This window comes from Ursus maritimus, unplaced genomic scaffold (assembly GCF_017311325.1).
Source record: "Ursus maritimus isolate PB19 unplaced genomic scaffold, ASM1731132v1 scaffold_26, whole genome shotgun sequence".
In the NCBI taxonomy this organism is placed as follows: domain Eukaryota; kingdom Metazoa; phylum Chordata; class Mammalia; order Carnivora; family Ursidae; genus Ursus; species Ursus maritimus.
Window position 1 is genome coordinate 37,143,045 of NW_024425119.1, and position 27,668 is coordinate 37,170,712.

The 27,668-nt window shown below is 42.1% G+C and overlaps 1 protein-coding gene across 4 annotated transcripts in view; it reads right to left on the reverse strand.

Moving 5' to 3' along the window:
* The window catches only part of SLC38A1 (solute carrier family 38 member 1), a 65,916-nt gene that overhangs the window by 24,308 nt on the left and 13,940 nt on the right, over positions 1-27,668 (reverse strand). For 2 of the 4 annotated variants that reach the window (XM_040642368.1, XM_040642367.1), the window contains exons 2-5: positions 27,182-27,314; positions 23,635-23,848; positions 14,084-14,159; positions 13,690-13,805 (exon numbers count right to left, since the gene is read on the reverse strand). In XM_040642368.1, coding sequence (XP_040498302.1) covers positions 13,690-13,805; positions 14,084-14,159; positions 23,635-23,756 — 314 coding nt within the window. In that variant the 5' untranslated portion in view covers positions 23,757-23,848; positions 27,182-27,314. The remainder of the gene's footprint in view (positions 1-13,689; positions 13,806-14,083; positions 14,160-23,634; positions 23,849-27,181; positions 27,315-27,668) is intronic. The other 2 variants (XM_008704485.2, XM_040642369.1) reach the window with 2 other exon arrangements.

Here is a 27,668-nt window from a genome sequence, read left to right on the forward strand (position 1 = left end):
CATCCTTTAAATTGGAGAATTTTATTGTGTATAAATTATACCTTTAAAAAAAAAAAAGACTAACCCCACATCACTTCAAGGATGATGAGACTATCTTTTAAAAGCCTAGCTGAACAACAAGGAATCATATGACATACTCTCCACCCAGCATCCGAGCCCTTGAAAGAGGTGGAGATGAAGCAGCAGTCAGCACCCCGGATCCAGAAATAGCTTCCATGGGGGTGTTCATATGGGGGTGTTCAGGGCTGCCATACAGGTGAGTGCTTTCAACTCCTCTAGGACCCATTCCTCTTAAAAAATAAGAGAACCCTTCCCAACCTTCCCTGCATGACTGTCCCTGTCCTCTCCCTTGCCAAAGTTTAAAGCAGCTGTCCTCAAACTTTAACGGTATATACGAATCTCCTTAGGATCTTGTTAAATCGAAGATTCTAATTTAGTAGATCTGGGGTGGGACCTGAGATTCTGCATTTCTCACAAGTTCCCAGGTATTTCGGATGCTGCTGGGCCATGGACTAGACTTGGAGTAGCAAGGATCTAAAGCTGCCAGCTCCAGCCCTGTGGCATAGAGATCTCGGTGTTTCTGTTTCTCACAACTGTGGAACTAGTGCCACATGGCCTGCCGCACTGTCTGCAGGTGGCTACACACTGTCTGCAGGTGCACAGAATCACCTATGACACAGACCCCACAGTTGTCCAAGTGAGACTGCAGTGAAAGGAACCATTTACAGCTGAATCATTATCATTCCTATGGGATGACAGCTCTCAGCGTGAATGCGAGGTCTGGTCTACTTCCTTTGGTCAACTTCCTCAGGATATTAGGGCATTATTTACTTCACCAACATGTATATTTTAAAATTGGGGGCACCTGGCTGGCTTAACCTAGTCGGTTAACTGTCTGCCTTTGGCTCAGGTCATGATCCCAGGGTCCTAGGATTAAGCCCTGCATCAAGCTCCCCTGCTCAGCAGGGAGCCTGCTTCTCCCTCTCCGGCTGCCCCCCCCAACTCATGCTCACACACACTCTCTCTCTCAAATAAATAAATAAAATTATTTTCAATGTCATACCCCTCCCCCACTCCAGCCACGTCTCTTTCCTTCCAAAAGGGATCTGAGGCTCATCACACTATAGAATTCTGCCTCTTCTAAACCCAGTTAAAAGTATAAAACTTTTACCATCCTCAGAATAGTCCATATAAAAACTCCCTGCACTGGAGGAAAAGTAGTCTTTACTAGTCTTGCTTTTATTTACTGTCATCTCCCACCAATCCACAGCCCCTCCCTCCAAAACTCAGAGGTACGCAATCTAGTTGAGGCAGAACATTTACAAGAAAATTTAAAATTCCAGTACAAGGGAATTGGACAAACTGTAGGAAACATACTGTTTTCTGGCCAACCATCTTTCTCCAGTCCTTCCCCTCTGCTACTGGCCTCTCTCTCACTTTCTTCTACCCCTTCCCTTTCTCCTACCTTTTCAAGCTGTCTCCACCTTCCTGTCTTCCACCCTCCACTTTTTTACTCATCTCTTATCTCCACTAACTCTCTCTGTCCTTCCATCCCCTCCCTGCCAACTCCTCCAAAGGGAAATATCTATATGAAGTGAGTAAAAATCTAAAAACACTGCTGTAGAGAGCAGAGCACTAGCTGGAGATGAAGGAAGGGCTGGGCAGTATGGAGAACCCAAGCGAGGATGCTGAATGAGTTACCCATCTGCGTGGTTAAGGAGCTCAGATTCGGGGGGTTTCCAGCTGGTGTGACAGAGAGCCAGTGGAGAAGGGAGTTTTAGGGTGTGGGAAAGCGAGGGGTTTTCAAGTGAAAGGCCATGACACTTGCGCTGGACAGGGAAGGAAGTGTGCTTCTCCCTGAGGTTCTCAGAGACAGGTTCTCCGTGACATTGGAGGACGGGCACACTGGGAGTACGTGAGGGAGGAGCCTGGAAGCGGAGGGGGCTGTGGTCATAAGTAGAACATCTGGAGGGTAACTGCCAAGGCAGGGTGGTGCGGCATGGTTGCTGGCCCAGGGAAGCCATGCCAGTGGGAGGCTTAAGTGGAGAAGAAAGGTGACACGGAGGAAGAATCGTCTATTTAATGAGAGCCCACATGGAAGGAGACGTGCCTGAAAGTGAGGAGAGAGGGACCAGGTATTCTGAGTCCCTAATCTATGTGAAAATTTTAAATATTTTGGAAAATTCAAAATTACCTTTTACATACAAATCCATTTCCTAGAACTTTAACAGGGGTTCAATATAATTAATAAAACACTTAATTGATTATTACTACCAATAAGTTTAGGGTATTTTCATTATGTCAGGCCCACACTAAGCACTTTTTAAAATATTTCTCTTATGGGGCGCCCGGGTGGCTCAGTCATTGGGCGTCTGCCTTCAGCTCAGGGCGTGATCCCGGCGTTCTGGGATCAAGCCCCACATTGGGCTCCTCTGCTGGGAGCCTGCTTCTTCCTCTCCCACTCCCTCTGCCTGTGTTCCCTCTCTCGCTGGCTGTCTCTCTCTCAAATAAATAAATAAAATCTTTTAAAAAATATTTCACTTATGAGCAGTACTATTACTATTTTACAAATAGGGAAACTGAAGTTCAGAGAATACTTAATTTTGTCTAAGGTCACACAGCTAGCATTAAGAGCCCTTAAACCCTCACAGCCTGACTCCAAAGTCCTTACCCACCCGTGGTATATTGTCTGCCAAAGTCAAACGTCCACAGAGGAATGACATTGTATGAAGTAAAACCTAAGCAGAAGACAAACAACTTAGAATGAAATACATCACAATGTTAACAGAGCCTGCTGTTAACAGTGAGATTTCGGGTGATTTCTTTACACTTAATTTATTTTATGCATTTTCAAAAAGGTCTTTAATGATTATCCTACTTTTACAATAATAGTATTAAAATGAAAAATGTAAAGAACCTTTCAAATCATAGTAGTATTATTCCAAATCTTCCTTTTAGGGACGAGGGGGAAGAGTTGCATTTGTTCAAAGCCCAAGGTCATTAATATTGTCCCTATTTCATTTAAGGAGCTCACAAAACACGTAAAGAAAGGAGCAGAAACATATAATTATTCAGTCCCAAAGTGCACTTCCTAGTCACTAGATCATGATTAAATTTCAACATTCTGAAGGTCAGAGGACCAGCACACCAGGATCTGGTAGCATGCAATTATTTGTACTATTGACACATTAGAGAGTGAAAGGGATGGTTTTAAAATGCTGAGCTGGGAACAGGCAGGGTTCAATTATTTGTACAATTCCTTCCATTTCTTTCCTTGTAGGTAAATCTACATATTTTGGTGCAAAGCTGCTCTTAAACTCTCCTCACTGCTGGTTAGGTATTTCATGTTGTCTATTGAAAAGAATTATGCCTCACTGATGACCAAAGCAAGTAAGATCTGGTATAATCCTAAAAAGAAAGAAGTACTTAAAAGAGGTAAGCAGACAGAACTAGAATTTTATCAATTTACTTGATGCTTTGTGAGGTTAACAAGTTAGGAGGAAGTCTGACTTTAAAAGAGGAAGTTGTACTGGTAAGAAAGCAAGCCATGGGCCACCACCACTTCCTGTTTTTGCCTATAGTCGTTGGTAGAGGGCTGTGGGTTTTGTGGGCATTCCATTTATAACTCTTGACATGTCCTCCTTCCTTTTCTTCCACTCCACCAGAATAACTGGCTTCCTTTTCCCTCAAACCTAGACCCTTACCTTTGAAAATGATGCCCCTTTATCATACTCTTAAGATGTAACTCCTGAGTGACAGCAAAATTCCACGTAACCGTTAAATAAGGGAGTGTGCTGTTCTCTCCTTTGGGTATTTTGGACTTCCTTCTACTCCAGCAGGAATGATGGAGCTGGGGCTTCATTCATACTTTCCTACTCTGTTTCTGTGGTAACAATGCACATTGAAGGAGAGATGGAAGAGCTAAGAGGACGACATCATGGGCTTGTTGCCCTCCCTCTCCTCACCCCACCACCAATCATACTGTAATCCTGGCAAGTGCCTTAGCCTCTATGAATCTTAGTTTCTTTACCTATAAAACAGTGATAATAAATCGGGTTGTTATAGAACCCAGGGAACATGTATACTTTATAACATTTTTTTTTCTAACTCTTTAAAAAAGTAAAAGCTACTCTCAGCTAGCAAGCCACACAAAAAGAGGCTACAAGTGGTTTGGGTCAGTACGCTGTAGTTTGCGAACCCTTGAGGTAGCTGTGGATCACTGATACCGTGGACATGACGTAAAGTGAAGCTTGTGGCCACTGAACAAAACAAAACTAACTGGCCTACACAGGGGCAGTTTTCCACTCTACTAAACGAACTACCACTCTGTGAGTAATAAAAGTTCAAGCTAACCTTGAAAATCCACATTTCTGGACTATACTGACCTACTGTGCTGGTAAACACCTGACTTTAAGTGAACGAAAAGGCATTCATGCATCATGGAGGTATTAATACTGGTAAAACCTAGAGTTAAGTCGCCTCTTGCAGGCTAAGAAAAACACAGTGCTCCAAAATGGAGGCCATGCTGTCGTCCTTGGGGGTAGCACCATAGCACCCAGGCACCGGATGCAACTCAGTCTAGATTGGACTGAGCCAACTCCCGGCACACGCGCTCGCGCATGCGCGCAGTGCACACACCCGCCCACCTCTCCGGGGCCACCAGAATTGCCTTCTTGGAACCCCTTATCAGACACATCTTAGGTGACTCACCAACTAAGCATAACTGCTCAACTTTTGAAAACAATGGGTGGGACTCATCTCCTATGCTTGCCAACCCTCTTCGTTTACAAAATAAGCACTCATTTTTCGGACAACACTAACCACTTTCCTATTTCCCTATTTCTGAAAAGCTTCTTAATCCAGTGAATTTCAATAGAGTTCAATGGCACTGCCACTGCCCTTTTTTACATGTATCTCAAATGCTGGCAAGCCTGAATGTGCCATTTCTCCTCTTCCAGTATTATTATTCCCAAACAAGAGACTCTGAAGCCAATGATTTTTGCTGCCAGCTTTAGGACAACAGTTTTCTCTTAAGATCATTTCTAAGGAACAGTGACTATAACTCAAAGAATTTTAAAAACAAGTAACTGATTGACAAGAGGGAAGATGAATGTGACTATACTCATGGACCTCCTCCTAGGATCACCGGAAGAGCAGGGTTTCCCTATTGACTTCCTCTTTAATTGCTGGGTGTTGAGATCACAAGATCCAGTTTGAACTGCCTCAGGAGGCAAAGAACTGTCTGCTTAGGAATGCACAGAGAAAGACAACATTTACGAGGAATAACTTGATAAATATCACACAGACCATCTCTGTTACTGCTAAGAGCAAAATTATCCTCTTGGTGGGTGTGATTCAAACTTTCTGGAATGTATATGAAGTAATGAAGCCGGGACAGTTCAAGAACATGCAGAGTACATATCTGTGAAGGTACACTGCAGTCTCACTCCAATTTAGTAGAATTTGCTGAAAAAGATGTCAGACTTCAGAGCTATGCCGACGCAGCTATTTAAGAATACAAACCTCCTGATACGGTGAGAAGCCCATTTTTTGTGACGGGCTAATAATGATCAAATACCTACAAGACATGAACAGGACTTAGGGCAATGTGTTGATGGACCTACGGTTCTAATTCCATTCCTGTCTCCCCCTTATGTAGGCTCAACTGTAAGACACTGAATTTAAAGACAGAAGGCCCCTGCTAGTCTGATCTTGATTTAAAGAGATCTTTATATTCTAGATTGACCCTTACTGGCATGGCTATTTACTGGTTTGTTTGTAAACACTGTAATTATAGGTAATACAATGTTGCATCTTTTTAGTGGTCCACAGAGGTAAATATTGAGAAAAAAGAGAGACAGAATTCACCTACAATTGAAGCAAACAATTTACCACAAAGTGAAGGTAATTGCTGTAAACTGAAAATGACAATTACTTCCCTTTTTGCAAATAGCAATTTAACAACAAATGCCCTTTTAGCAATGTAATACTAACCTCTTACAGGATTTAACAGGCTCTAAACTATTTAGAATGTTCAAATGAAGGAGGCATTTTCAGGAAAGTAACCAAGTAACCACTTGGGGGTGAGTCCTGTGCTAACCTTGTTATTATCATCACATCTCCACAACCCACTGAAAATCTGAGGGTGAGCTAAACCTCTCAGTTGGTATTTGCCCTCTGATAATTTTGCAACAATGACGAGAGCCATTGTTTTGCCCTAAGCCTTGTTTTGGTTTTGCAAAACAGAATTCTTGGGTAGTCATGCATTCATGTCAATGAAACTATTGAGAATCACCTATATGCAAGCAACTGTTCTAGATCTTGTTGGGGCCGGGGCAGATGACTTGAACAAGGAAGAATTAGTCATTAATCCTGCCCTTGTAGGGCTCAGAGTTCAATCGGGAAGGTAAAGGGGGATCAGGGAAACAGTTCTGGAGGTGGCATCTGACTGGGCCTCACAGGCCTGCCAGGATTCCGAAGCACAGAGGTGCGTGGGACTAAGGAGGGGAATAAGGACAGGGAAAGGCCAGGGTGATAGGGATGGTGCAGGTGGCCTTTCCAGAAAAGAAGGAGCTTGGTGTGGCTGAAGTGGAGGCTCTTCGAAGGCAAGTGGAGGCTCTCTGAAGGCAGATGGGATTGAAAATATAGTTTGGAACAGGTGGCAGGCACAGCATCAACCGCTTATTCTTGCTCTTAGGGTCTTAAATATCAATACGGAAAATCTGCTATTCCTCAAGTCTTCTGTAGGTAAAAGGGGAAAAAAAGTCCTACTGCATTGGTTTTAAATTCCCTAAAAAACAGCGTTTTTTCCATTATTTTCTTCTCCTAAAGACACTTGGTAGAAAGATAATACAGAAAATGTAAACTCTGCACTCCCACTCCACCCCAGTCCCCGTGTAACTCTCCAGAAGTAAACACTGTCAACAGCTTACTCGAACACCCTCACGAATAGTCTGTGGGGTGTATGCATAGACATATGCTCACTTCCACCTAACAATCAGGTTTTTTCACATAGGAATATGCTTAGGACATTTTTCCATACCAGTACACATAATCCGGTTTACTCTTTTATATAGTCATCTAATATTCTGTTTGATGGAACTACTATGACTATTGAACCAATTCTCTAATAACGGACTTGGTACTATCTGACTTCACCAGTACTCGGTTTTTAATTCTTAACAACAACATTTAGTTAAATCTTTGGAAGGAATTAAATTCAAGGGCTCACCAAGATAGTGGGGACTCTTAAATATTAAATAGCACATGAGCCAAGCCGGGTGTAGATATGACACATACGAAGCAGTTCAGAAAGTATGTTAGTTTTATGGTATACTTTAGGCATATATTTTATTGGCTATTACCAGGAACCTGACCACCCCTGATCTACAATTTGGTGCACTCGATATTGTAAAAATATTTCCATTACAATAAGGACAATGGTTCCTGGTGAAACAGTAGTAAAATAGTCCAGGAATACTGATGATTATACAAGGTGATTTTTAAAGCTAAAATATTAACTTACAAGTATCTATTGATAAGAATAAAATTTCTCTGATGATGTACATTAATAATGCAAATTTGGTTTCTGAAGAAGCATCGCTAAAAGGCAGGATAGTGTTTTAGATCACACTGGTTCTAGAGACGAAAAGCCTAGACAAACTCTGGCTCCCCAACTTGCTAAGTTGTTATTAAGCCTCAGTTACTTCATCTGTAAAATGGAGCTAATACTTACTTCAGAATGTTGATGGAGATTAAATGAGATAATACGCATATATAATTACTGTTCAATAAATGTTAACCATTATTTAGTGACTACTTAATACTTCAGCAAACATGTACTATATAGTGCTACTATATACCAGGCATTACTGGTACTCCCTTCATCCCTCTCTCTCTCTCTCTCTCACTCACACACACACACACACACACACACACGCACACACATACACACACACTCACTCTCATGCACACACTCTCTCTCACACATACTCTCTCTCTCACACACATAGTCTCTTCTCTCTCTGCCACGCACGCACACACTCACAGCAGACTATGGGGTTGGCACTAATTAATAAATGTCTTCTTGTGTGCCACTTTTCAAAGTGTGTCTTTAGCTGTATTATCCTTTTATCCTCACAACCAAGTGACATAGAAAATGACAAATGAGACTCAAAATTAAAAAACTCAAAAAAGATGACTCTGGAATTGTAACCAACCGAAATAAAATTAAAACTATCGTCTATATAGATTGTCATGTTGTTTCACAATTATTATTTCCAACAGATGGTTTATAAACTCAGTGTTTACGATAAATGATCATACCTTGTGAGATCTCAGAAGTATCATCTATTTCATTCTCCTTTTTCATGGTTTTACACTTAGGGGCTACATTATTAAAATAATAATAAACAATACTACCTGCCAAGTAGTTATGGAAAAATATAAAGCATTTATTGCTTTATCAGATTCTGTATAGTTTAATAAACCTCTCATTTACCTACTACTATGAGGAAATGATACATTCCAAAGACATTCATTTTCTATAAAACATATGCCTTTAATCGATAACTTTAGAAATGTAACTTTCCTCTTTTGGGCTGGCATGGGGGAGATGGTAAGGTGAAATAAAAAACAAAACAAACCCCACCATTCTTTTATGCCAATATTTACTTTTTTCCCTTTTCGTTTCTTTTCTTGGAGGGGGGAGGGGAAGAGGGAGAAGGGNNNGAGAATCTTAAGCAGGCTCCATGCCCGGTGCAGAGCCCTACTAGGGGTTCAGTCTCATGACCCTGAGGATCATGACCTGAGCCAAAATCAGAAGTTAGACACTTAACCCACTGAGCCACCCAGGCGCCCTGCCAACATTCACTTTCGATGTCACTTTGGCCATGACAGAGTTACAGGGAAGCTATGTAAAAAAAAAAATTAAAAAAAAAAAAAATCAGGGACAGAAGAGGGAATTACAGTGGAAGAGTTTTCAGCACCCACTGCCTTTTCCTTGGCTCCCCAATCTTAGGAAAACACAGTTCAATGGGTGCATTTTACCCTGAGATATGCTGTGCCTCAGCACAGCCCCAACTGCTGCCTCAGGGTACAGCCCCATTTTGTTTCCAACAGAGAACACATACTGTCAGGACAACTGTAAGCTGAGATTCCCCATTCCCATGCTTCCTGTTCCTCAGATGGAATTATAGGGCTTCAGAATTAGGGAAACACAAAACCTAACTGCATTCTTCCAATGGGGCAGAGTTCACTGAATCCAACTGAATCAGATGTGTGTTAAAGAGGGATGACAGCCATTATGGTCAGGTCAAAAAAAATGAGCTCCAAATGCATCCAAGAAAAAGAAATCACTCCCGCAAGTTTTCAGATGACCCCAGGGAAAAGCTCCGCACCCAGCCTCAGGGAGACTCAGAGGAGCCTTCCCAGCTGCTTTTCTAAAGAAGCTTGGACAGGCTTGGACTCTTTCTCCGTGTTGGCTAATATGAGTCTGGAACAGGGCCCTGTACCAGATGAAATACCTTGATCCTGCCAACTGCTTCTTGGCTTTGAGCAGCTGTAGAAGCAGCTGGTTTTACAACACACAGAGTGAGTCCTTGTTCTAAGGTTCTACATTTTGTGAAAAGCTCGTAAGTTTGGGTCCTTATACAGCTACCTTCATGAGCTTTCACCTGATGATTTGGTGTGTGGTGCTTGCTATTCACACATCTTGCAAAGAACCAAATGATTTATAAGAGTTTTATGCAGGGAAGTCTTCCTGCAACTGTTAAGAGTCAAGTTTATCCAATTCTTTGCTTCAGTCAGAAACTGAAGAGTCATGAGACAGGAGATCAATTATCCCTGAATCACTGTAATTAAAAATCAACTGAATTCTAGGAATGGTATATTGAATATAAGAACTTACTCCTGCTCCCTCCTAAGAACACAAGAGGAGACAATAAGCACAAAATTTCAGAACTGGAAAGTAGACAAAGCTGAACCTTACACTGGCAGTGGAGAAAGCCAAGACCAATCCAATTTTCACCAAAGAATTCCCAAAAGGCCCCAGTGGCATTACTGGAAGTAGGAAACAATGGAAGGGATGAGCTAAAATAAAGGGTATCTTCAAGAAATAGCTAGATTCCCCAGACCAGGCACCTATTCCGTAAAGCTGAGTGACTGTTCCTCCCCCATCTGGCAAAAGACATATATCTGAAGATACATTCTCTGTAAAGTATAAAATACAGGTCTCTGGGTGAGGGACCCAGCACAACTTGTGGGGGAGTGGGTACTGTCAGGAAAACTGGGATTGGGTGAATACATGCAACTGAGATATCCACCCCAAACCTTGCCCCCAATTTGGTTCCCAGAAAGACGGCAGCAATGCTCAGACCCTCCAGGCAGGTGACTGGAAGATCCTGGGTGATCCCAACAGCCAAAGAGTAACTGATACTCCTGGTTCCGTAAGTAAAAGGCTGGTGACAACACCTTATGAGAAGCCATTGCCAACAAGCCCCGCTCACGTGTAGCGGGCTTCACTTAGTCTTGTTTTCCCTTACTTGTGAATATAACAGACAAAGAAGGACCACCTGACATCTGAGGAAAGAATCTAAAATGAAAGAGTGCAAAGCAAACAAACAAAAAATCAACTTGCGCCAGAGGGATACAGTCAGGGGAATTCAGACTGTCGGAAACTCTATAGGACAAATGGCCCAGTTTCTTCAACAAATATATTGCATAGGAAAAAAGGAGAGAGAGAAATGTGGGAACCTACAGATTAAAGGAGATTAACACAACTCAGCCAATTGTACTATACGGACCTTATTTCAGTACTGATTTGAAAACCCCAGTAGTTGTTTTTTTAAAGGAGATAAATACGCAATTCAAATATTGTTTGGATATTTGGTGATATTAAGGAATTGCTGATGACTTTTTAGGTGTGACATATTATGGTTCTGTTTTAATAATCCTTATATTTTAATGAGAAATTCACTGGAATATTTATGGATGAAATGATATGAAAGCTGGGATTGGCTTCGAGACAATCCAGGTGAGGGGGAGGATTAAACACGTAAGGCCACGGATGAAGGGAACATGGGAATCTTTTATACTCTTCTTCCCATTTTATGCTTGAAATTTCCCATAACAGAAAAAAACTGTCACTAGAATCCTTAGGAAAAAACACTGAAATCATAAAACAAAATAATATCATAAAAGAAAGGAACATTCCAGGAATTTTTAAAACTCCTGTAAATAAAAAAAATGATAACAGAAATAAAGCATTCAGTAAAGAGCTGGGGGAAATTGAGAACATATCCCAGAAACTACAGTAAAAAATTATAGAAATGAAAATAAAGAGTAAAACGGGGAGGACGAGTCCAGAAGGTCCAGAATTTGGGAAGCAGTTCCAGAAACAGAGAAAAGGGAAAGAGGAGGAAGGAATTCATTAACACAATAATGTGTAAGGAAATGTCCCCAAACTGAAGACTATGAACTTCTAAAAGAAAAGGAGGTACCGACTGCCTGACACAGTGGATGATAACGGCCCACATCAAGACACATCACTGTAAAACTGAAGAACATGGGGAACAAAGAGATTCAAGAAATTTCCAGAAACAAACCAGAGCAAAACAAAAACCCTGGCTATATAGCAAAGATCAAGAATCAGGAGGATATGGGACTTCCCAACAGAAGAAACTAGAAAGCAATGAAGGAATACATTCAAAATTCTGAAGGAAAATTATGGCCAATAGAGTTCTATATCCAGCCAAACTGCCAACCCAAGGTGAAGGTAGGATAAAAACATTTTGCAGACATGAAGGCCTTGAAAAACTTATTTCTATTCATCTTTTCTCAGCGACAAAAGCAAGGAAGTAAATCCAGAAAAAGGAAGAAATGGAATACAGGAAATAGGGGCTCTAGGAGAGAAGAGAGGTGAAGGGGATTCCCGGAGAAGGGGATTCCCAAAATGGTGACAAAGAGAGATTCAAAAATAAAAGTCTGTTCCCTCTGCCTCAGTTCCCTTATCCATGAAGGAGGGAACTAACCCTAGTACCTATCTCATAGACTTGCAAGGATTCAGCATAAAGCACTTAGAGTAGTACCTGGTACAAAGTTACAGCTGCAAGAGGTACTGTTGTTACCATCATCAAAGAACTGACTCTTCAACTACTTAACATAGAACTAACTAATACTCCAGTAACTGAAAAAAAATAAATCAGTGTAAAACACATTTCTGAACGGAACATTTTTCCAGCTTTGGAATAACTGAAAATAGTCACAGAATCGTAGGGTTTCAGAGGTTGGCAGGGTTCTGAGATTTTTCTAGTGCAATTTCCTTGTTTTACAGAGTAGGCAACTGCAGCTCAGAGTGGCTAAGTAACTTGCTTAAGACTACAGACGCATTCCGAAGAGGAGTTGGGACTAGCAGTCAGGCGTCTCCCGTCACTGCTCTGAAAATCACAAGTGCAGCGACCCCACGGCATCCTCAGAGTTCCATGCATACCAAAAAAGTCACCACAGAGTTTTGTCCAACTCCCTCCTTTTACTCTAAAATCTGGCACTCGGCTTAAGATATAAAGGCCACACAGAATTATCCACCCAGCACAATAAAGAGAAGAGGCTACAGCTGGGTTTACGGAGTTGGGTGGACAATAAGGAAGAAAATATATTGAATTCACTGTTCTATACAGAGCTTTAATTCTAGGAAGGACGTGTCTAATGCACTTACACGTAAGAGGAAGAACATTAATCCCTAGTGCTACTGACCAACACGGCCCAGCATGGATGGACATCACTGATCCCCGGGTAATGGAATGGGCAGCAATGTACTTTCATCACAGTCTTCTAAGTCTTTCTAAAGGAAGATACACAATTTACAGGAGTACTAGCCATTTTGGTCACTGCTTCCAAGGAAATGATGCTCCCATCTCAACAATCCAGCAATAGACTACTGAGCGAGGCCATGAGGAACGTGAGTGCAGTCATGGGGGAAGAGGCTGGCGAAGAGAATTTCCTTATTGCCTCTTCAGGCAAAACACCACTGGTACTCCATAAAGGTTTGAGAGGGGAATCGGGCTGGGTGAGAATTTGCCTGGTGTAAATTCTATAATGGTTTCATCTTGTTCCAACTGAAAAGAAGCCCTCTGTACATCTGCAGAAAGTCCCATTCAACAGTGCAAGAAAAAGTTATTTAAAAACAAAATTGCCTATTTTCTTTTAACTAACTCTCAGAGGAAAAGTACATGCTAATTTCTCATCTGTGCTTCTTGGTTATTTATTACAAACAAATTTGCAATTACCTTTGGAGAGAGTACATGTTCCATTGCAATCCAAATACCAAAGTGGTGAGTGGCTGGATTAGACACCTCTAAATATTTTGACCTTTTAGCTGAGATTTAAAGTGACAGGCAAAGAATCCAAAAATACCAAAAATCTAATTTTGAAAATTCATAATCCTTTTTATAAAGACTTATTTTGGTGTTTTTGGTGAATAAAAATATTTTCTCTTTCCCCATTCTTATAAATATTAGGTGCAACTTGGAAAATCATTCCAACAAACAATATAAAAGTATGTACTCATAACTTACCCAAGTTAGTAAAAACATCAAAACTATTTAGACGTATTTCCAATTTCTTCTGTATATGAACAGAAACATACAGAAAATACAGTTTTAACATGGAAAGTACTGCAGTGTCAACACTCACAGAAAAAGTAGGATTCCAGTGTTTGCCAGGGCAAAGGCGAGTCCCAAAATCCCACTGCCCATAATGGCGTTGCTTAGGTTAAACACAGACATGCCCAAGGAGGTTGTTCCTGGAATCTGAACAAAGACACAAACATAAGCAAAACAGTCCCCAAGAAAGTTCTTCATGCCAAAGTCTTTAAAGAACCATTAGGAACCAGTGAGGAAATAAAATTCAAGACATACTTCCTTTGTGGTCTAGTTATTTTTTAAAATGGGTTTCAGGAGAAAATACATAGGATATCCAGGTGAATATAAACAGCTATACTTTTGGTACTTTGCTCCATGAATTAAAACATCTGTCCCAATTTATGTGATTAAAACAAATAAGCATACTTTATTATAATGACACTTACATATTCATCACATTTCTTTTTTTCCAAATGGCTGTTGGTGAGACTTCTTCTACTCTCGCGATCAGAAATAAACTTGCTGTAAAGACACGTATAATAATTTAACTTCACGATAATGACTGAAGCTTAACATTATTACTTATCAAAACATCACACATGAAAAGTTAAGTTGGTTACTTAGGAGTTAACAGCCCTATTCAACCACCTTTCTGTTTTGTTTTGCTTTGTTTTTTGCCTGTATTAGTTGTCTCTGCTCTTGTTTTACCAAATAAACTCCAAGTGCTCCAAGGGCAGATACTTTGCTTCATTTGTTTTTCTACTCCTCACTCTACTTAGTAGAAAACACTGCTAGGGGCGCCTGGGTAGCGCAGTCGTTAAGCGTCTGCCTTCGGCTCAGGGCGTGATCCTGGCGTTCCGGGATCAAGCCTCACATCAGGCTCCTCTGCTGGGAGCCTGCTTCTTCCTCTCCCACTCCCCCTGCTTGTGTTCCCTCTCGCTGGCTATCTGTCTCTGTCAAAATAAATAAATAAAAATATTAAAAAAAAAAAAAAAAAGAAAACACTGCTAATAGTAGGTGCTCATCTTGAGATGAAATGAAAGACAACCATAAATCAAAAAAGAATGATAATCTCAAATCACTTCAATACTAATAGATTAAAACACTATATGCAATGGAAGTTAACTTTTACATAGATTTTTCTCTAACTGAAAATGAGATAATGTCAAGGATACTATAAAGCTGGCATTTAAAAGAATCCTGGAAAACAGGCCTCCTTCTGAGCTCGCATTCCCAGCATACAAACTTAGTAAATAAGCATTCCCTCTCTGCTGCAAAAAAGAAACTAACTCTTTCCCCATCAAACATTCCTTCAGCAACTGCTGTATGCACGTCAGCAGGCCAGGTGATGAGGGAGACACGGGGACACGTAGTAAGTGAAGCAGACACTAGGTGACTGGAGTTCAGGCTGGGAGATGATGGTGGGGAAGGCAGGGGCATATAGCCCATGGTTAGGGGCAGAGCAGGGCTTTAAGAAAGCATGGCACTAGAACTTGAGCTCGAATCCTCACTAGCTCTGAGGGACAAGGCATGCGACCTGTTTTCTCATCTGTGAAATGGGAGTAACATTATTATATTATCTCGTAGCATTACTGGGAAAATTAAATAAGAGAGCATGTGTAAAACATCGGTACAGCTCCAGGCACGGATAACAGCAATAGATGTTAATCACTCCTCCCCATGGGGGATGGTGGGACTTAAGCTGGGATGGAAAGGAGTCAGACAGGCTGCGTAAACTATATACAAACATATAGAAGCTCTATAGAACCATCAAATATATTCATGAGTAATATGAGAACTTTATGGCCTTAATTCCTAATTAAAAAAAAAAATTCCCAGGGCACCTGGATGACTCAGTCAGTTGAGCAACCAACTCTTGATCTCAGCTCAGGTGCTGATCTCAGGGTCCTGAGCTCAAGCCCCATGTTGGGCTCCACGCTGGGTGTGGAGCTAGTTAAAAAAAAAAAATCCCCATTACCAAAACAAGTGTTATTGTCAAAGAAAAGTCCCTTCATAGATACACTGCTGCATGGATTAGTAAGACAAGTCAGGGATGCTTTTTGGCTCTTCTGAAAATCGAATTGTCCAGTTTTAGCAAGAACTAGTCACAGTGAATTTTTCACTAATAAATGTAAAGCCACTTGAACTGGACTATTTTAAAGAAGCAGCTATCTTTAAACTGTACATTACATTTTCATATGGAATTTTGAATGATGCGTATTTCACAATAAAACATTTTTAAATGAAAGATACATATCACCAAGTTGGTTTAATTTAGCTACCTTTTTCATCTTTCATCCAAGGGGTCTGGCTTCTCCCTGGCATTCCTTCTTCAAGTTTGCCTCATTTTGCCAGGATAAACTAAAGACAGGCGACTGACTGCCCCTGGGGCCATCACTTCATATAAGCAGCACAATCTGCAGTTTATCCCTCCAGCATCTGCCTATGCCTGCGACCTCTCCAGTTACAGCGAGAGGGCGAAAGGAAGTAGAAGGCAACCTCGTTCCCCTGAAACACAGGAGACTGTGCCGGCTAAAGCCAGAGCAGGGAGGTCTGGCTGTGCGAAAGGGAGATGAGAGAAGGAATCCAGAGAAGGCAAAGCTTCTTCTATCGGTGGGATTAGCCAGAGGGAACTTAAAGGCTGAGGCCTGAACTGCAGGTTCTTAGCAGGAGAAGGACATAAGCAAACCAGTCTCTTTGGAGACCAACCTGGCAGTTAAATAGCGTTGCCATTGCTATTAATGATTGGTGTGGCCCTTCTTTTGCCCTTAACATTTTTAAAGATTTTATTGATTTATTTGAGAGAAAGGGAGAGAGAGAGAGAGAGCATGAGTAGGTGGAGGGGCAGAAGGAGAGGGAGACAAGCAGACTCGCCACTGAGCACAGAGCCCGACGTGGGGCTTGATCCCATGACCCTGAAGTTGGGCACTTCATCAACTCAGCCACCCAGCTGCCCTGACCTTAACATTTTAAATCTTTACGCAGAACTGAGGTTTACAGATCTGGCTGAAGAGAGACAAGGGAAAGCTGTCTCTGTTTTCACACAGACGGCCTCCCCAAAAAATGTGGGTGCCAGACTTGCCAAAATGAAAGGGACTCCTGTTTAGTGTTGCTATTAAATGAAAGACTGTATTTAATCAGACTAACTTTAACAACCAACTCAAGTGTAACCAAATCTTTATCCAAAATGTTCCCTATTTGCCTTTCTCGTGGAGGGACTTGTTTTCGAAGAAGCATTTCTATTATTTTTGAATCAAGAGAAAAGCCCCACCATATTCAAAGAAACCAAACAAAACACCAATAAACTGCCTGTTATGGGGGCGCCTGGGAGGCTCAGATGGTTAAGCATCTGCCTTCGGCCCAGGTCATGATACCGGGGTCCCGGGATCAAGCCACACGTGGGGCTCCTTGCTCGGCTGAGGGCCTGCTTTTCTTCTCCCTCTGCCTGCCGCTCCCCCTGCTTGTGCTCTCTCTCTCTCTGTGTTAAATAAAATAAATAAAATCTTAAAAAAACAAAACAAAACTGCCTGTTATGGCAGAACTACGTTCCCAGCCCGGCAGCGTGCCTCAGAATCCGTGGTGGAGGACTGGTGGGCAGAGAAGAATGGGACGCAGGCACCGTGACACCGGGGGCATTTAGTGGGGTCAAACGTTGTGCAACAGAAAGGGATAAAGAATAAAATCCCTGCGTGATTGCCAGGTCTTTCCCGCACAACTTCTGCAGGATGAGACTCGTGAACCTGACTTGCAGAGCTGTGGTAATAAGTAACCATTAAAAAGCACATGAAAAAACATCGTGGGTCAGCTGCCTCCCTGACTCCGCGTCTTCCAGGGTGCTTTCTGCAGCGCGGCTTAATAGGCTTTCCCCCAAATCTTCACTGGCTCCCCCACAGAAAAAGTTCCAAGGACAGATTCCTTACCCTGTAATTTCAGGTACTGCTTAATTTAATGTTGTCTCCATGTCGCAATATTAGCTCCCCTGCTCCTCAAAATGATCTTCACTACATTCTGTAGTTCACCCCAGACCTTAACTACTGCTAGCCTACTGCTGGCCAGAGCCGTCCCGATAACGCCAACAGTCGATGAACACATATTGTGTATGTTATATGTCTTACAAATGGTTTTCTTACAATAAAGCAAGCCAGAGAAAACAAAACATTATTAAGAAAATCATGAGAAAGAGAAAATACATTTACAGTACTGTACTGTATTTACTAAAAAAAACTGGACCTGTGCAGTTCAAGCCTGTGTTGTTCAAGGGTCCACTATAGTAGGAATCCACTCCCCTCTCAGGAGACCCTCCATCCCCCTCTCAGCCACTGTCCTCCCACCAGCTCAAAGCCCTCAGCTTCCATGAGTCTTCTTAACCTCTGGTCTAAATGCAGTTTTCTGACTCTGACCTATTTCCTATTTTTCTGCGGCAAAGATGGAGCCATGAGGTCATTTTGCATCCTGAGCGTTACGTGGTGCCCGCACTCCCTCTCCTTCTTACATGTCCCTGCACTAGCAACTCAGAAGACCTTCCACAACCTGAAAATGCATCTTCTTTTTAGGAAGTATGGAGTAGCTGAGGCTGAAGGGAAATCTAGCTCAGTAAGAATGAAGTACTTAAAGAAAGCCTCTTTATTCTCTTCGTGTGCTTCCAAATTTTTCTTCTCTTTAGCCTTTATATCTTTGCTTTGTATTTTTGTAAACTTTTTTTTAAAACAAATTAAACGAACCTTTTTTTTGTAATGGAAAAGCCCATTCAAAATAACTAGGCTGTGCAGCTTATTACAAGTTCCCATTATCTCACCATTTAAAAAAATGCAATTGCATGTTAAAAAGCATTGACCTCTGGCAAAGAAATTGAAGTAAATTCCTCTTTATTGACTAAAAAATGGGCTGTGGGTAAGGGTGCCTTTGACATGTGGTCTCAAATGATAAAAGTGTTATTAAAAAAGAGTTTCCACAGGGTCGGTCTGTACCTACAAAGCAGAATTCAACCAACTCATAGGTAGGCAATTGTTCTATGCACAAAACAAAACCTACAGTGGCTGTCGTGGTGACCTTCAACAGACAAAGCCTTAAGAAGAATGTAGGCGTTATACTGAGGTCATGTGAAAGGAGGCGAGAAATATAGAACGGTTATTTAAAACCAAAAATAAATCAACGACAACAACAATCCAATTAAGGATGGGTTGTCTGATAGGAAGATAATCTTCCTATTGAAATCTCTACCAATCAGGTTCTTACTAGATTATAGTGTTTCATCTGAGGATTCATAACACAAAAGGGATGAGTGCTTGAACTTGAATGACCTTTGCTAGTTCTTTCCCTGAAGTCCTAACACTCTACTGAAAAGGAAAAGAGAATAAGAGGAAAGAAGCAAGTAACAAAGAGATTGGAAAACATGAAAGAATGAAAGAAACGGAAGGCACTTAAAGAGAAGACAGATCCAGATGGCCAACAGACATGTGAAAAGATGCTCAGCTTCACTCATCATCAGGGAAACGCAAATCAAAACCACAATCAGATATCACCTCGCACCTGTCAGAGTGGCTAAAATCAACAACACAAGAAACAGTTAAGTGTTGGTAAAGATGTGGAGATAAAGGAACCCTTGTGCGCTATTGGTGGCAATGCAAACTGGTGCAGCCACTCTGGGAAACAGTCTGGAGGTTCCACAAAAAATTAAAAATAGAACTACCATATGATCCAGTAATCCCATGACTGGGTATTTACCCAAAGAATACAAAAACACTAATGTAAAAAGATAAATGAACCCCAATGTTTATTGCAGCATTATTTATAATAGCCAAATTATGCAAGGAACCCAAGCTTCCATGCATAGATGATTGGATACAGAAGATGAGGTACATACATACGATGCAATATCACTCAGCCACAGAAAAGAATGAAATCTTGCCATTTGCAACAACATGGAGGGACCTAGAGGGTATTATGCTAAGTACAAGAGAAAGACAAATACTGTACGAATTTACTCACATGTAAAATTTAAGGAACAAAATAAAGAAAGAAAAAAAAAGAGACAAAAAAACAGATTCTTAACTACAGAGAACAAGCTGATGGTTACCAGAGTGGAGGGGGCTGGAGGGATGGGGGAAACAGGTGAAGGGGATTAAGGGTACACTCATCTTGATGAGCACTGAGTAATGTACAGAGTTGCTGAATCACTATATCGCACACCCGAAACTAATATAACGTTGCATGCTAACTATACTTGAATTTAAAAAAAAAAATCTTTTTTTAAATAAAGAGAAGACTGAGAGGTAAACAAAGCCTTACTTGACGGGTAAACTCTACTGAAAAGAAAACAGACTTTAATTGGAACAGGAGCCATTAAAGCAAGGAAAGCATTTTCTGACATGAAAACTGAAGATAGCAAGAAGTTGTGGAAATTTCTTCCCTAATGAGTAGAAAAGACATTACATTTTCAAGGGTCCTTCCAAGGGATACAAATTTAGTACATAAATTCTGAAAGATATGGAGGGACCAAAACAAGCAAACAAAAGCTGGTGAGGGTAGTGACAAGAGCTGCCCCAGATCCTTTCAAGAAAAATCTTAATTGAAAGACCGTCAAATTTTGTTAGTGCTCCTGGGGTCATAACAACACTAAGTCTACACAGAGATGAGAACAACAGTAGATAACATACATGAATATTTGCATGGATACAGCTAGGATAATCTAATGTTTCGACAACTCTAATATTTCAGCAGCTTTAAGGTAACAATAACCAGCAACCATCCAAACGCTAAATCGATGTTATTCCTTGGGGTGGAGAACACAGAAGTGCTTCCCAAAGAAAGAGAGTTGCCCTATTATTGATACAGACTTTTCATGTACTAAAAGGCTAACGATTGCCAGACACTCTGCCAAGTACTTTACCTGGATTTTCTCATCTCTTTTCACAATAATTACATGTGGTCAGTACTATTATTGGCTCCATTTTAGAGAAATTAAATAACTTGACCAAAGTTACATTGCTAAACACTAACTGCTGAGCCAGGATTTGAACCCGAGCTGGCTGGATGCAGAGCCTGAATTCTTAACCTTCAAAGAGCAGAACGGTATTGCATCTAATATTCCCCAACGATCCCATGAGGGAAGCCATGATCCCCGTCTCAAGGGGATGGAACTAAGGCTCAAAGCACGAGATCACACAAGATCTACTGACTGAGCCAGGGTTCCATTCAAATCTAAACCTAAACCATGCACTAACTGGTGTGTGTGTGTGTGTGTGTCTTTCTCATTTAACAACTACTTTGTAACATCCACCCTGTACAGGCACTATTATCATATCATTACAAGGTACAGGAGACATAAAGACGATTAAGATGGCTCTTTCTGTCAAGAAGCTCACATCTAGAAAGAGAATCCAGGGTCTGCTATGTTAGTGCGGTCGCTAGATCAACAATATGGGCATCACCTAGGAGCGGGCTCGAAATTAGAGTCTCGGGCCCCATCCCAGACCTCCTGAACCCAAATCTGCATTTCAAAAATTTGTATGCACATTAAAATGTCAGCGGTGCTGGTCTAGTGGACATTTTGAAAGGTTCTGTTGTTTCAGCTATAGATTTCCATGACTACAACCCCAAAATTAGGGCATGAAGTAAAACAATTGAACTGGAATACGGGCAGGAGTCCTAATACCCAAATGGCTCTAACTCTATTTTTAACAAAACTTCAAAGATGATTCTTCTAGTATCCTAGTGGGGACTTTCCAGGCAAAGCTATCGGTTACATGCCAGGTAAGCAAAGATCAATATTTGCTTTCAACATTGTCTCCAGCTTCCTAAGAAGAGGCGCTGTGACCTACAAGCTTACTGCTCTGGCAGAGGGCTCTCTTAGATTCCTATAATTGAGCCTGCGTTCTTCGCACCCACGTGAAAAGGCCACGAGAAGAGGGAGAGGTATTTAGGTGTCGCTTTTGCAGGAATCATGATGGGGGTCTTGTTTCTTTCATTTGCCTTTTTTTTGGCTTCATGTTGTCCTATGCTGTTTTTAATCTGACTTGTCCTAGAGCCAGAAAGGAAGCAAGATTCATGAACTGTGTCAGTGAGAGAGATGCATCACACTGTATTTGCAGTAGCAGAACCAGATGCCACAAAGCAAGTGGTCAACACCCGCCAGCTCTCCCGCTGTCCCCGCTTACTGTGCCTTAGTCACAGTCTGGGAGGAAGTGAGCTCACCCAGGCAAGACGCCCAAGCCACAGGCAAGACTGGGTGCTTCCAGCTACTGCAAGCTGTAATCGCCTCAAAACCCGAACATTCCTCGTTTAGTAAGTACAACTTTTAAAGATCAAGTCCAGATTCTAAACGGAATAGTGTAATGACTCACTTTAAGGTCCTCAAAGGTTTGCTCTGCTTCGGGAATGAAGCTCCATTATACAACTAGAATGTCCTACTTGTGCAATGATTAGACTCCCATCCACTGTTAAGTGCAGGTCAGCAGTGACTGCAGAACACTCCGGGTGTACAGAGCTTAAAATAGCATTGGCATTTTAATAAAATTAAGAAAGACTCTCTTTTTCACCAATGTCCCAGAGTTATAGTTGCAGGCAGCAGGACAGAGCAGAAAGATAGGTATTTCTGACAGACCTGTGTGTGCCCTTGGGCAAGTTATTTTATTTCTCTGAGCCTCAGCTTCCTTATTTGTAAAACGCACCTTAAACTTTTCCTTATTTGCAAAAGAAAGCTTTGCATGTCATAAGGAAAAATGGCAATCTATGTAAAAACACCTGATATTCAGGAAATGGTAGTTATTATCGATAATTACTCAGAAAAGGTGCAAGAAGCAAATCTGAGTCCAACAATAAGATATACCACAACGCAGTGTGAATGGTACTTGGATGATAATGAGGAAGTGTCTGGGTGGCACACTTCACCTCTAAGAACATTTAAGGAAGGGAAAAGGGAGAAGAGGAGGCAGGGCTGGAACTTCTGAGTTCATAAATGACAGCAGCTGAGTCCTCTGCTCGACTTCCAATAGGATACCATATCAGAACACAGAGCGGATTTCCAGAAACAATTTCCACAAAGATGTCTGGTTAGCTGACATATGTTTTCACCTTCCTCCATCCCAATTGCCTTCTGACCATACCCCAAATGTGTACATGGTTGGTGTTCTAATAAGCGGTCCTGTCTACTCCCCTCTCTTCCCCTGGCCTTTTAGGAGGCTACGTGCTTTACACAAACCACGTCACCGAGTCCCAAGCTGGAGAGCTTCCTGTGAAATTACCCGCATACGCTGGCTACAAAATCGGCATGTCAGAGAATGTGCCAGATCACTTAAAAAAAAAAAAAAAAAAAAAGACATTGGTCCTACTCTTCCAACTTAAGAAACACAGGACCCAAGAGTTGCAAGGACCTGCTGAGGTCACGGCTGGGGTCGAGAGCTTCGCAGGCAGACTCTTCCCACCTGCCACCCACCTACCTCCTCCCACTCATGCTATCTTTTCTTTCTGTTTCATGTACTAATTCTCTACTACAGTTTCTCAAGAGAGCCACTGGGGCCCAGCTCTTGTTATTACTCTTTAAAATCTGTGTTACGAATGATGCTTGTAATGCTGTATCTGTAGTTTTAAAATGGGGTCATTGGCCAGGGGGATGTTGACCGTTGGTGGGTGACAATGTGGGTGAGGGCGGATGGCTGGAGCACGTGCTGAGATATGGCATGCAGTGGACTCCAGCAGTCTGTCTGGTTCACAAGCACAGAGCTCTTGAAAAGTTAGGGCTGGTCGGGGTCCAGTGTATTTATATATTTTTATTAGACTCAATTGAAAGATTTGAAAGGAGGAATAAATTACTTTCCTATTTGCTTCATCTGCTATTGCAGACTGTGCCCAACAGATGTCACATAAGAAATTCAAATTACGTCTTCAAATGGAGCATAACTTTAGTAATGAATAATTCAGGAGAATAACTGAAAACCAGAATAATATTTTAGAGACATTTCTTTCATGGGATTGAGAGTGTTAGCGGAAAAATACTCACCTATTTATTTGACCATTTTCTACTTCAGTGAAATCATTGGAATCGTTGCTAATGTTATCATCCTCGGGCACTGTCATGTTCTGCAACTCCGTTAATTCGAGTCCACTTTTGAAATGCATCATGTTGACAAAGTATCTGTAGTCAAAAAATGAGTCCAAATTCTGCTCTGAGTGTATTACAAATGGATAGCAGCAAAAATATAAGCTTGACACCCCTAGAACACAACACAATGAAAAATAATTAAACATATGAATATCACCACTGATGAAAGATAAACTATTACAAGTAAACAACTAGTTAACTTAATGATGACTTATACATTTTGCCATTCAGTGCGTTAAGGCCATCTTTGTACATCAAGTTACAGAGGCTTATCTCTAAATTTTATGCCTGTCATAAATCTCCTTCCATTTTAACTACAAAATGAGTCCTGTCCCATTATCTTCGTGTGCACGTTAACAGGAACACCACGTCAACCGCGGGCCACGTCGATGCCTTTTATGAAACAGTGTGTTTAATATGAAAGTGATGCAGTTATTTTACTGCATCTGATCACAGGGCACACACACAGCGTGTTCAGACTACACAGACACAAAAGCACCTCGGATTTAGCAATCCCAGTGTAATAAAAACGTGAATCCTCCCTAAATGGCATCATGAGGGATCAACTACCCAACCCGGAGGTCAAGCAGCAAAGGACAAATCTGTGTGTTGAAATGTAGCAAACACTTTATCCATCAACTGCGAGAGATTAAATCAATGTCTTCAATGAAATCACTCTATGTCAGGGAATTAGGGAATTAAAAACTCATACTCCAGGGATTTAGGTTAATCCACCTAAAACTATATTTCCTCTCCAGAAACGAAAGACTTGCAGAGTTCATAGTCTCCCCCACATGGATGACTGGGACTTACGTTTCAATGGTANCGGACACACAGCATCCCAAATTAAGAATCAGGTGGCAACGAAAAAGAGCTAGACACAACCTGAAAAGCAAGGCCGTGTAGGTACAGGAGCCCCATCGGGTCATCTCGGTGAGGTGGGGGGGATCAAGGGAAGAAGCAGAACGCCAGTAAGTTTGTCTTTTTACCTCCAACGGCGAACCCCTTTGGATGGTATTTTGTGCCCAGTAAGCATCCTAGCAAAGCCCAAGAAGCATTGTGCTAATTGATAAAATTTTCAGGACCCGTAGACAGTACCTTAGAATGATAATTTTTTAGAACCTTTCTTTTTCTCTTTCCCACAACCAGGCCACACAGTATTCCTCTTTGTTCAGACGGACTCTTATCTAGCATGAAACTCCCCTGGTTCCAGGATCCTTTACAATTTCCAACAGGGAGACACCCCCCCCCCAGTGCCGGGGACCTCTGTTCCTGTCCTCCCCCTGTGCCTGTCCTCTTGAGTCTGGACCCCCAAATGAGGGGATGGGGAAAACCCCAGAAACCAGGCATGGATGGGAAATGCTGGAGACAAAGCCAATTACAGTACATTTTAAACCTGTGGCCCTGGGTGTGCTAGAGCCTGCCCCGCCGTCTGGGGTCAGGGTAAATGGACCTTGAAGTGGGGGCCTGGAGCTTCCTACACGCCCCCAGAGAGAGGGGGTATCTCTGTCCCCTGCTTGTGAAGACACTCTCACTGCCCACTGGGAAAGATAGGGTTTAAAAAAAAAAGGAAGGAAGGAAGGAAGGAAGGAAGGAAGGAAGGAAAGAAGAGAGGGAGGGAAGAAAGAAAGGGAAGGGAGAAAGAAAGGGAAGGAAGAAAGAAAGGGAAGGAAGGGAAGAAAGAAAGAAAGAAAGAAAGAAAGAAAGAAAGAAAGAAAGGAAGGAAGGAAGGAAGAAAGAAAGAGAAAAGGAAGAAAGGGAAGGGAGGGAGGAAGGGAGGGAAGGAAGGAAGGAAGGAAAGGAGGGCAGGAGGTAGGGAAGGAGGGAAGGAAGGAAGGAAGGAAAGGAGGGCAGGAAGGAGGGAAGGAAGGAAAAGAGGGAAGGAGGGGGGGAGGGAGGGACGGAGGAAGGAAGGAAGGAAGGAAGGAAGGAAGGAAGGAAGGAAGGAAAGGAGGGCAGGCAGGAAGGAAATGCTTCCTAACACCTCAGGTTCTGGGAGCCTCCCCTTTCTGCCGGGCAGGGAGAGTGGAGCCGGTGTCTCGGGGTGAAGGCACACCGGGCGGCTCAGGGCCGACGCTTCTGGCCAGGGGGTCGTGCTAGCCACAGGCCCGTCTAACTGCTCCTCAAGCGCTCCCACCGCCCCGGCGTGGACAACCTGTCTTTCCCGCACGGAGGCTGCAGGGCGCCCGCACTCGATGAACGCGCGCCGGCCCGGCCACGGCGGCTCCCCCCGGGCGGCCCCTGGAGTCGCAAGTAACACTGAAGTGAGGTGCCGGGCTGGTGGGCCGCTGATTCAGGGGACGTGTCTGCCGTCCGCGCTGAGCCCTTTCCTCTCCAGAGACTGCCTGGAAACGTTTTCTGAGGACAGGAAAGGCCGACTAATAATAGATGTGGAATCTACTGTTTGATTTTCAACTTTCGTATCAATATATATGTGTGTGTACAAATAACATTTAAATAAATCTGTCCATTTAAATAAATGGACAAAAAGGCAAAAGCGTAAAAAGAACAGAGGAGGTCCTGGCCACTAAGCTCATGTCCGTATCAGGCAAATACCAGCATTCAGTTAATCACCTAGAATGAATGCTTTTTCCTTTGGCTTAAACAGGAAAACTTTCTTCACAGTTCAGGAGGCTACAAGTCCAAAAGCAAGGAGTCAGCGAGTTTTGTTTCTTCGGAGGCCTCTGTCCGCAGCTTGCGGAGAGCTCTGCGGTCTCTGTGTCCTCACGTGGCCTTGCTGCTGTCTGTGTGTTGTCTGCGACCTAATCTCCTTTTTTTTTTATCACAATGAATTTTTACTGTTACGGAATCATCTCTCTGAAACCTAACTCATTCTTGAAAGTGAAAACTGCAAAAAGGGGTAAGTTAGGAAAGTTAGTGACACCTCTCACCGAGCCTGGGCCACACTTCGAAATTCCTTCCTATTCAGTTCATCATCCATCTATTGAGGCTCGATAAGGAGGGATTTCAAAGTTTGAAAAAAGTCACATTCAGGAATCTGAGGCAGCTTCACTGGAAAGTCACATCTGGGCTGGTCTTGAGCAAGAAATTTTTTTTTCTTATGCTATAACAAATACATACTGACAGTAGAATCATTAGAACAGGCCTTGTAAAAAAAGATCCCGCCACTTAAAACTGGGCCACTGTTAAACTCTGATGTATTTCCTCTCCTCTTTTCTTCATTATCCTTTTTATCCTTTCCTTCTTTTTCTTTCCTCCTCTCTAGCTGCCTCTCCTCCTCTTTCTTTTTTTTAACATTGGGATTTTAGACTGTTTTTAACCTACTTTTCTTCATGTAGTATTATATTATAAGCATTCTGGAGAACAGAAATGTTTTTTAAAAACATATTAGTTCCTTATTAATAAATAATAGAAGCTTTGTAGAAAAATTAGAAAATACATGTTTGCAAATGAAGGGAGACACAAGTAAACAGAAAAAAGTCACCTGTGATGTCAGCACAGAGAGATGGTCACTGTATATGTGGAGAGAGATATATATACACTGGAGTATGACCTTCCAGGGCCTTTCTGTGCACATAGATATAGTGCCTGGCACACAGCAGGCACTCGATAAATATCTGTGAAATGAAAAAAGTACAAATAAAAAAACAGGTATACATTTATAAAAATGGAAATCATACCACAGAGTTTTTAACTCATATTTTTTTTCACTTAACAAGATACGATCTCCTACCCCGAGTTATGTCCAGGTAGTAAATGCGGGTCTACACCATCACAGCAAACGCCTGCTTATCTGCCGGACTGTGCCATAAATCAACACCCGACCCTTTACTCCTGGACAGTCACCCTGCTTGGCAGACAAGAGACTGACGGGTAGAGATGGGGCCCGAGCTGAGACTTCTCAGTGAAGGAGAGCATGGTCAACAGCACAGGTAGGAAGCCCAGGCTGAGTCCAAGAAGCAAAGAATGAC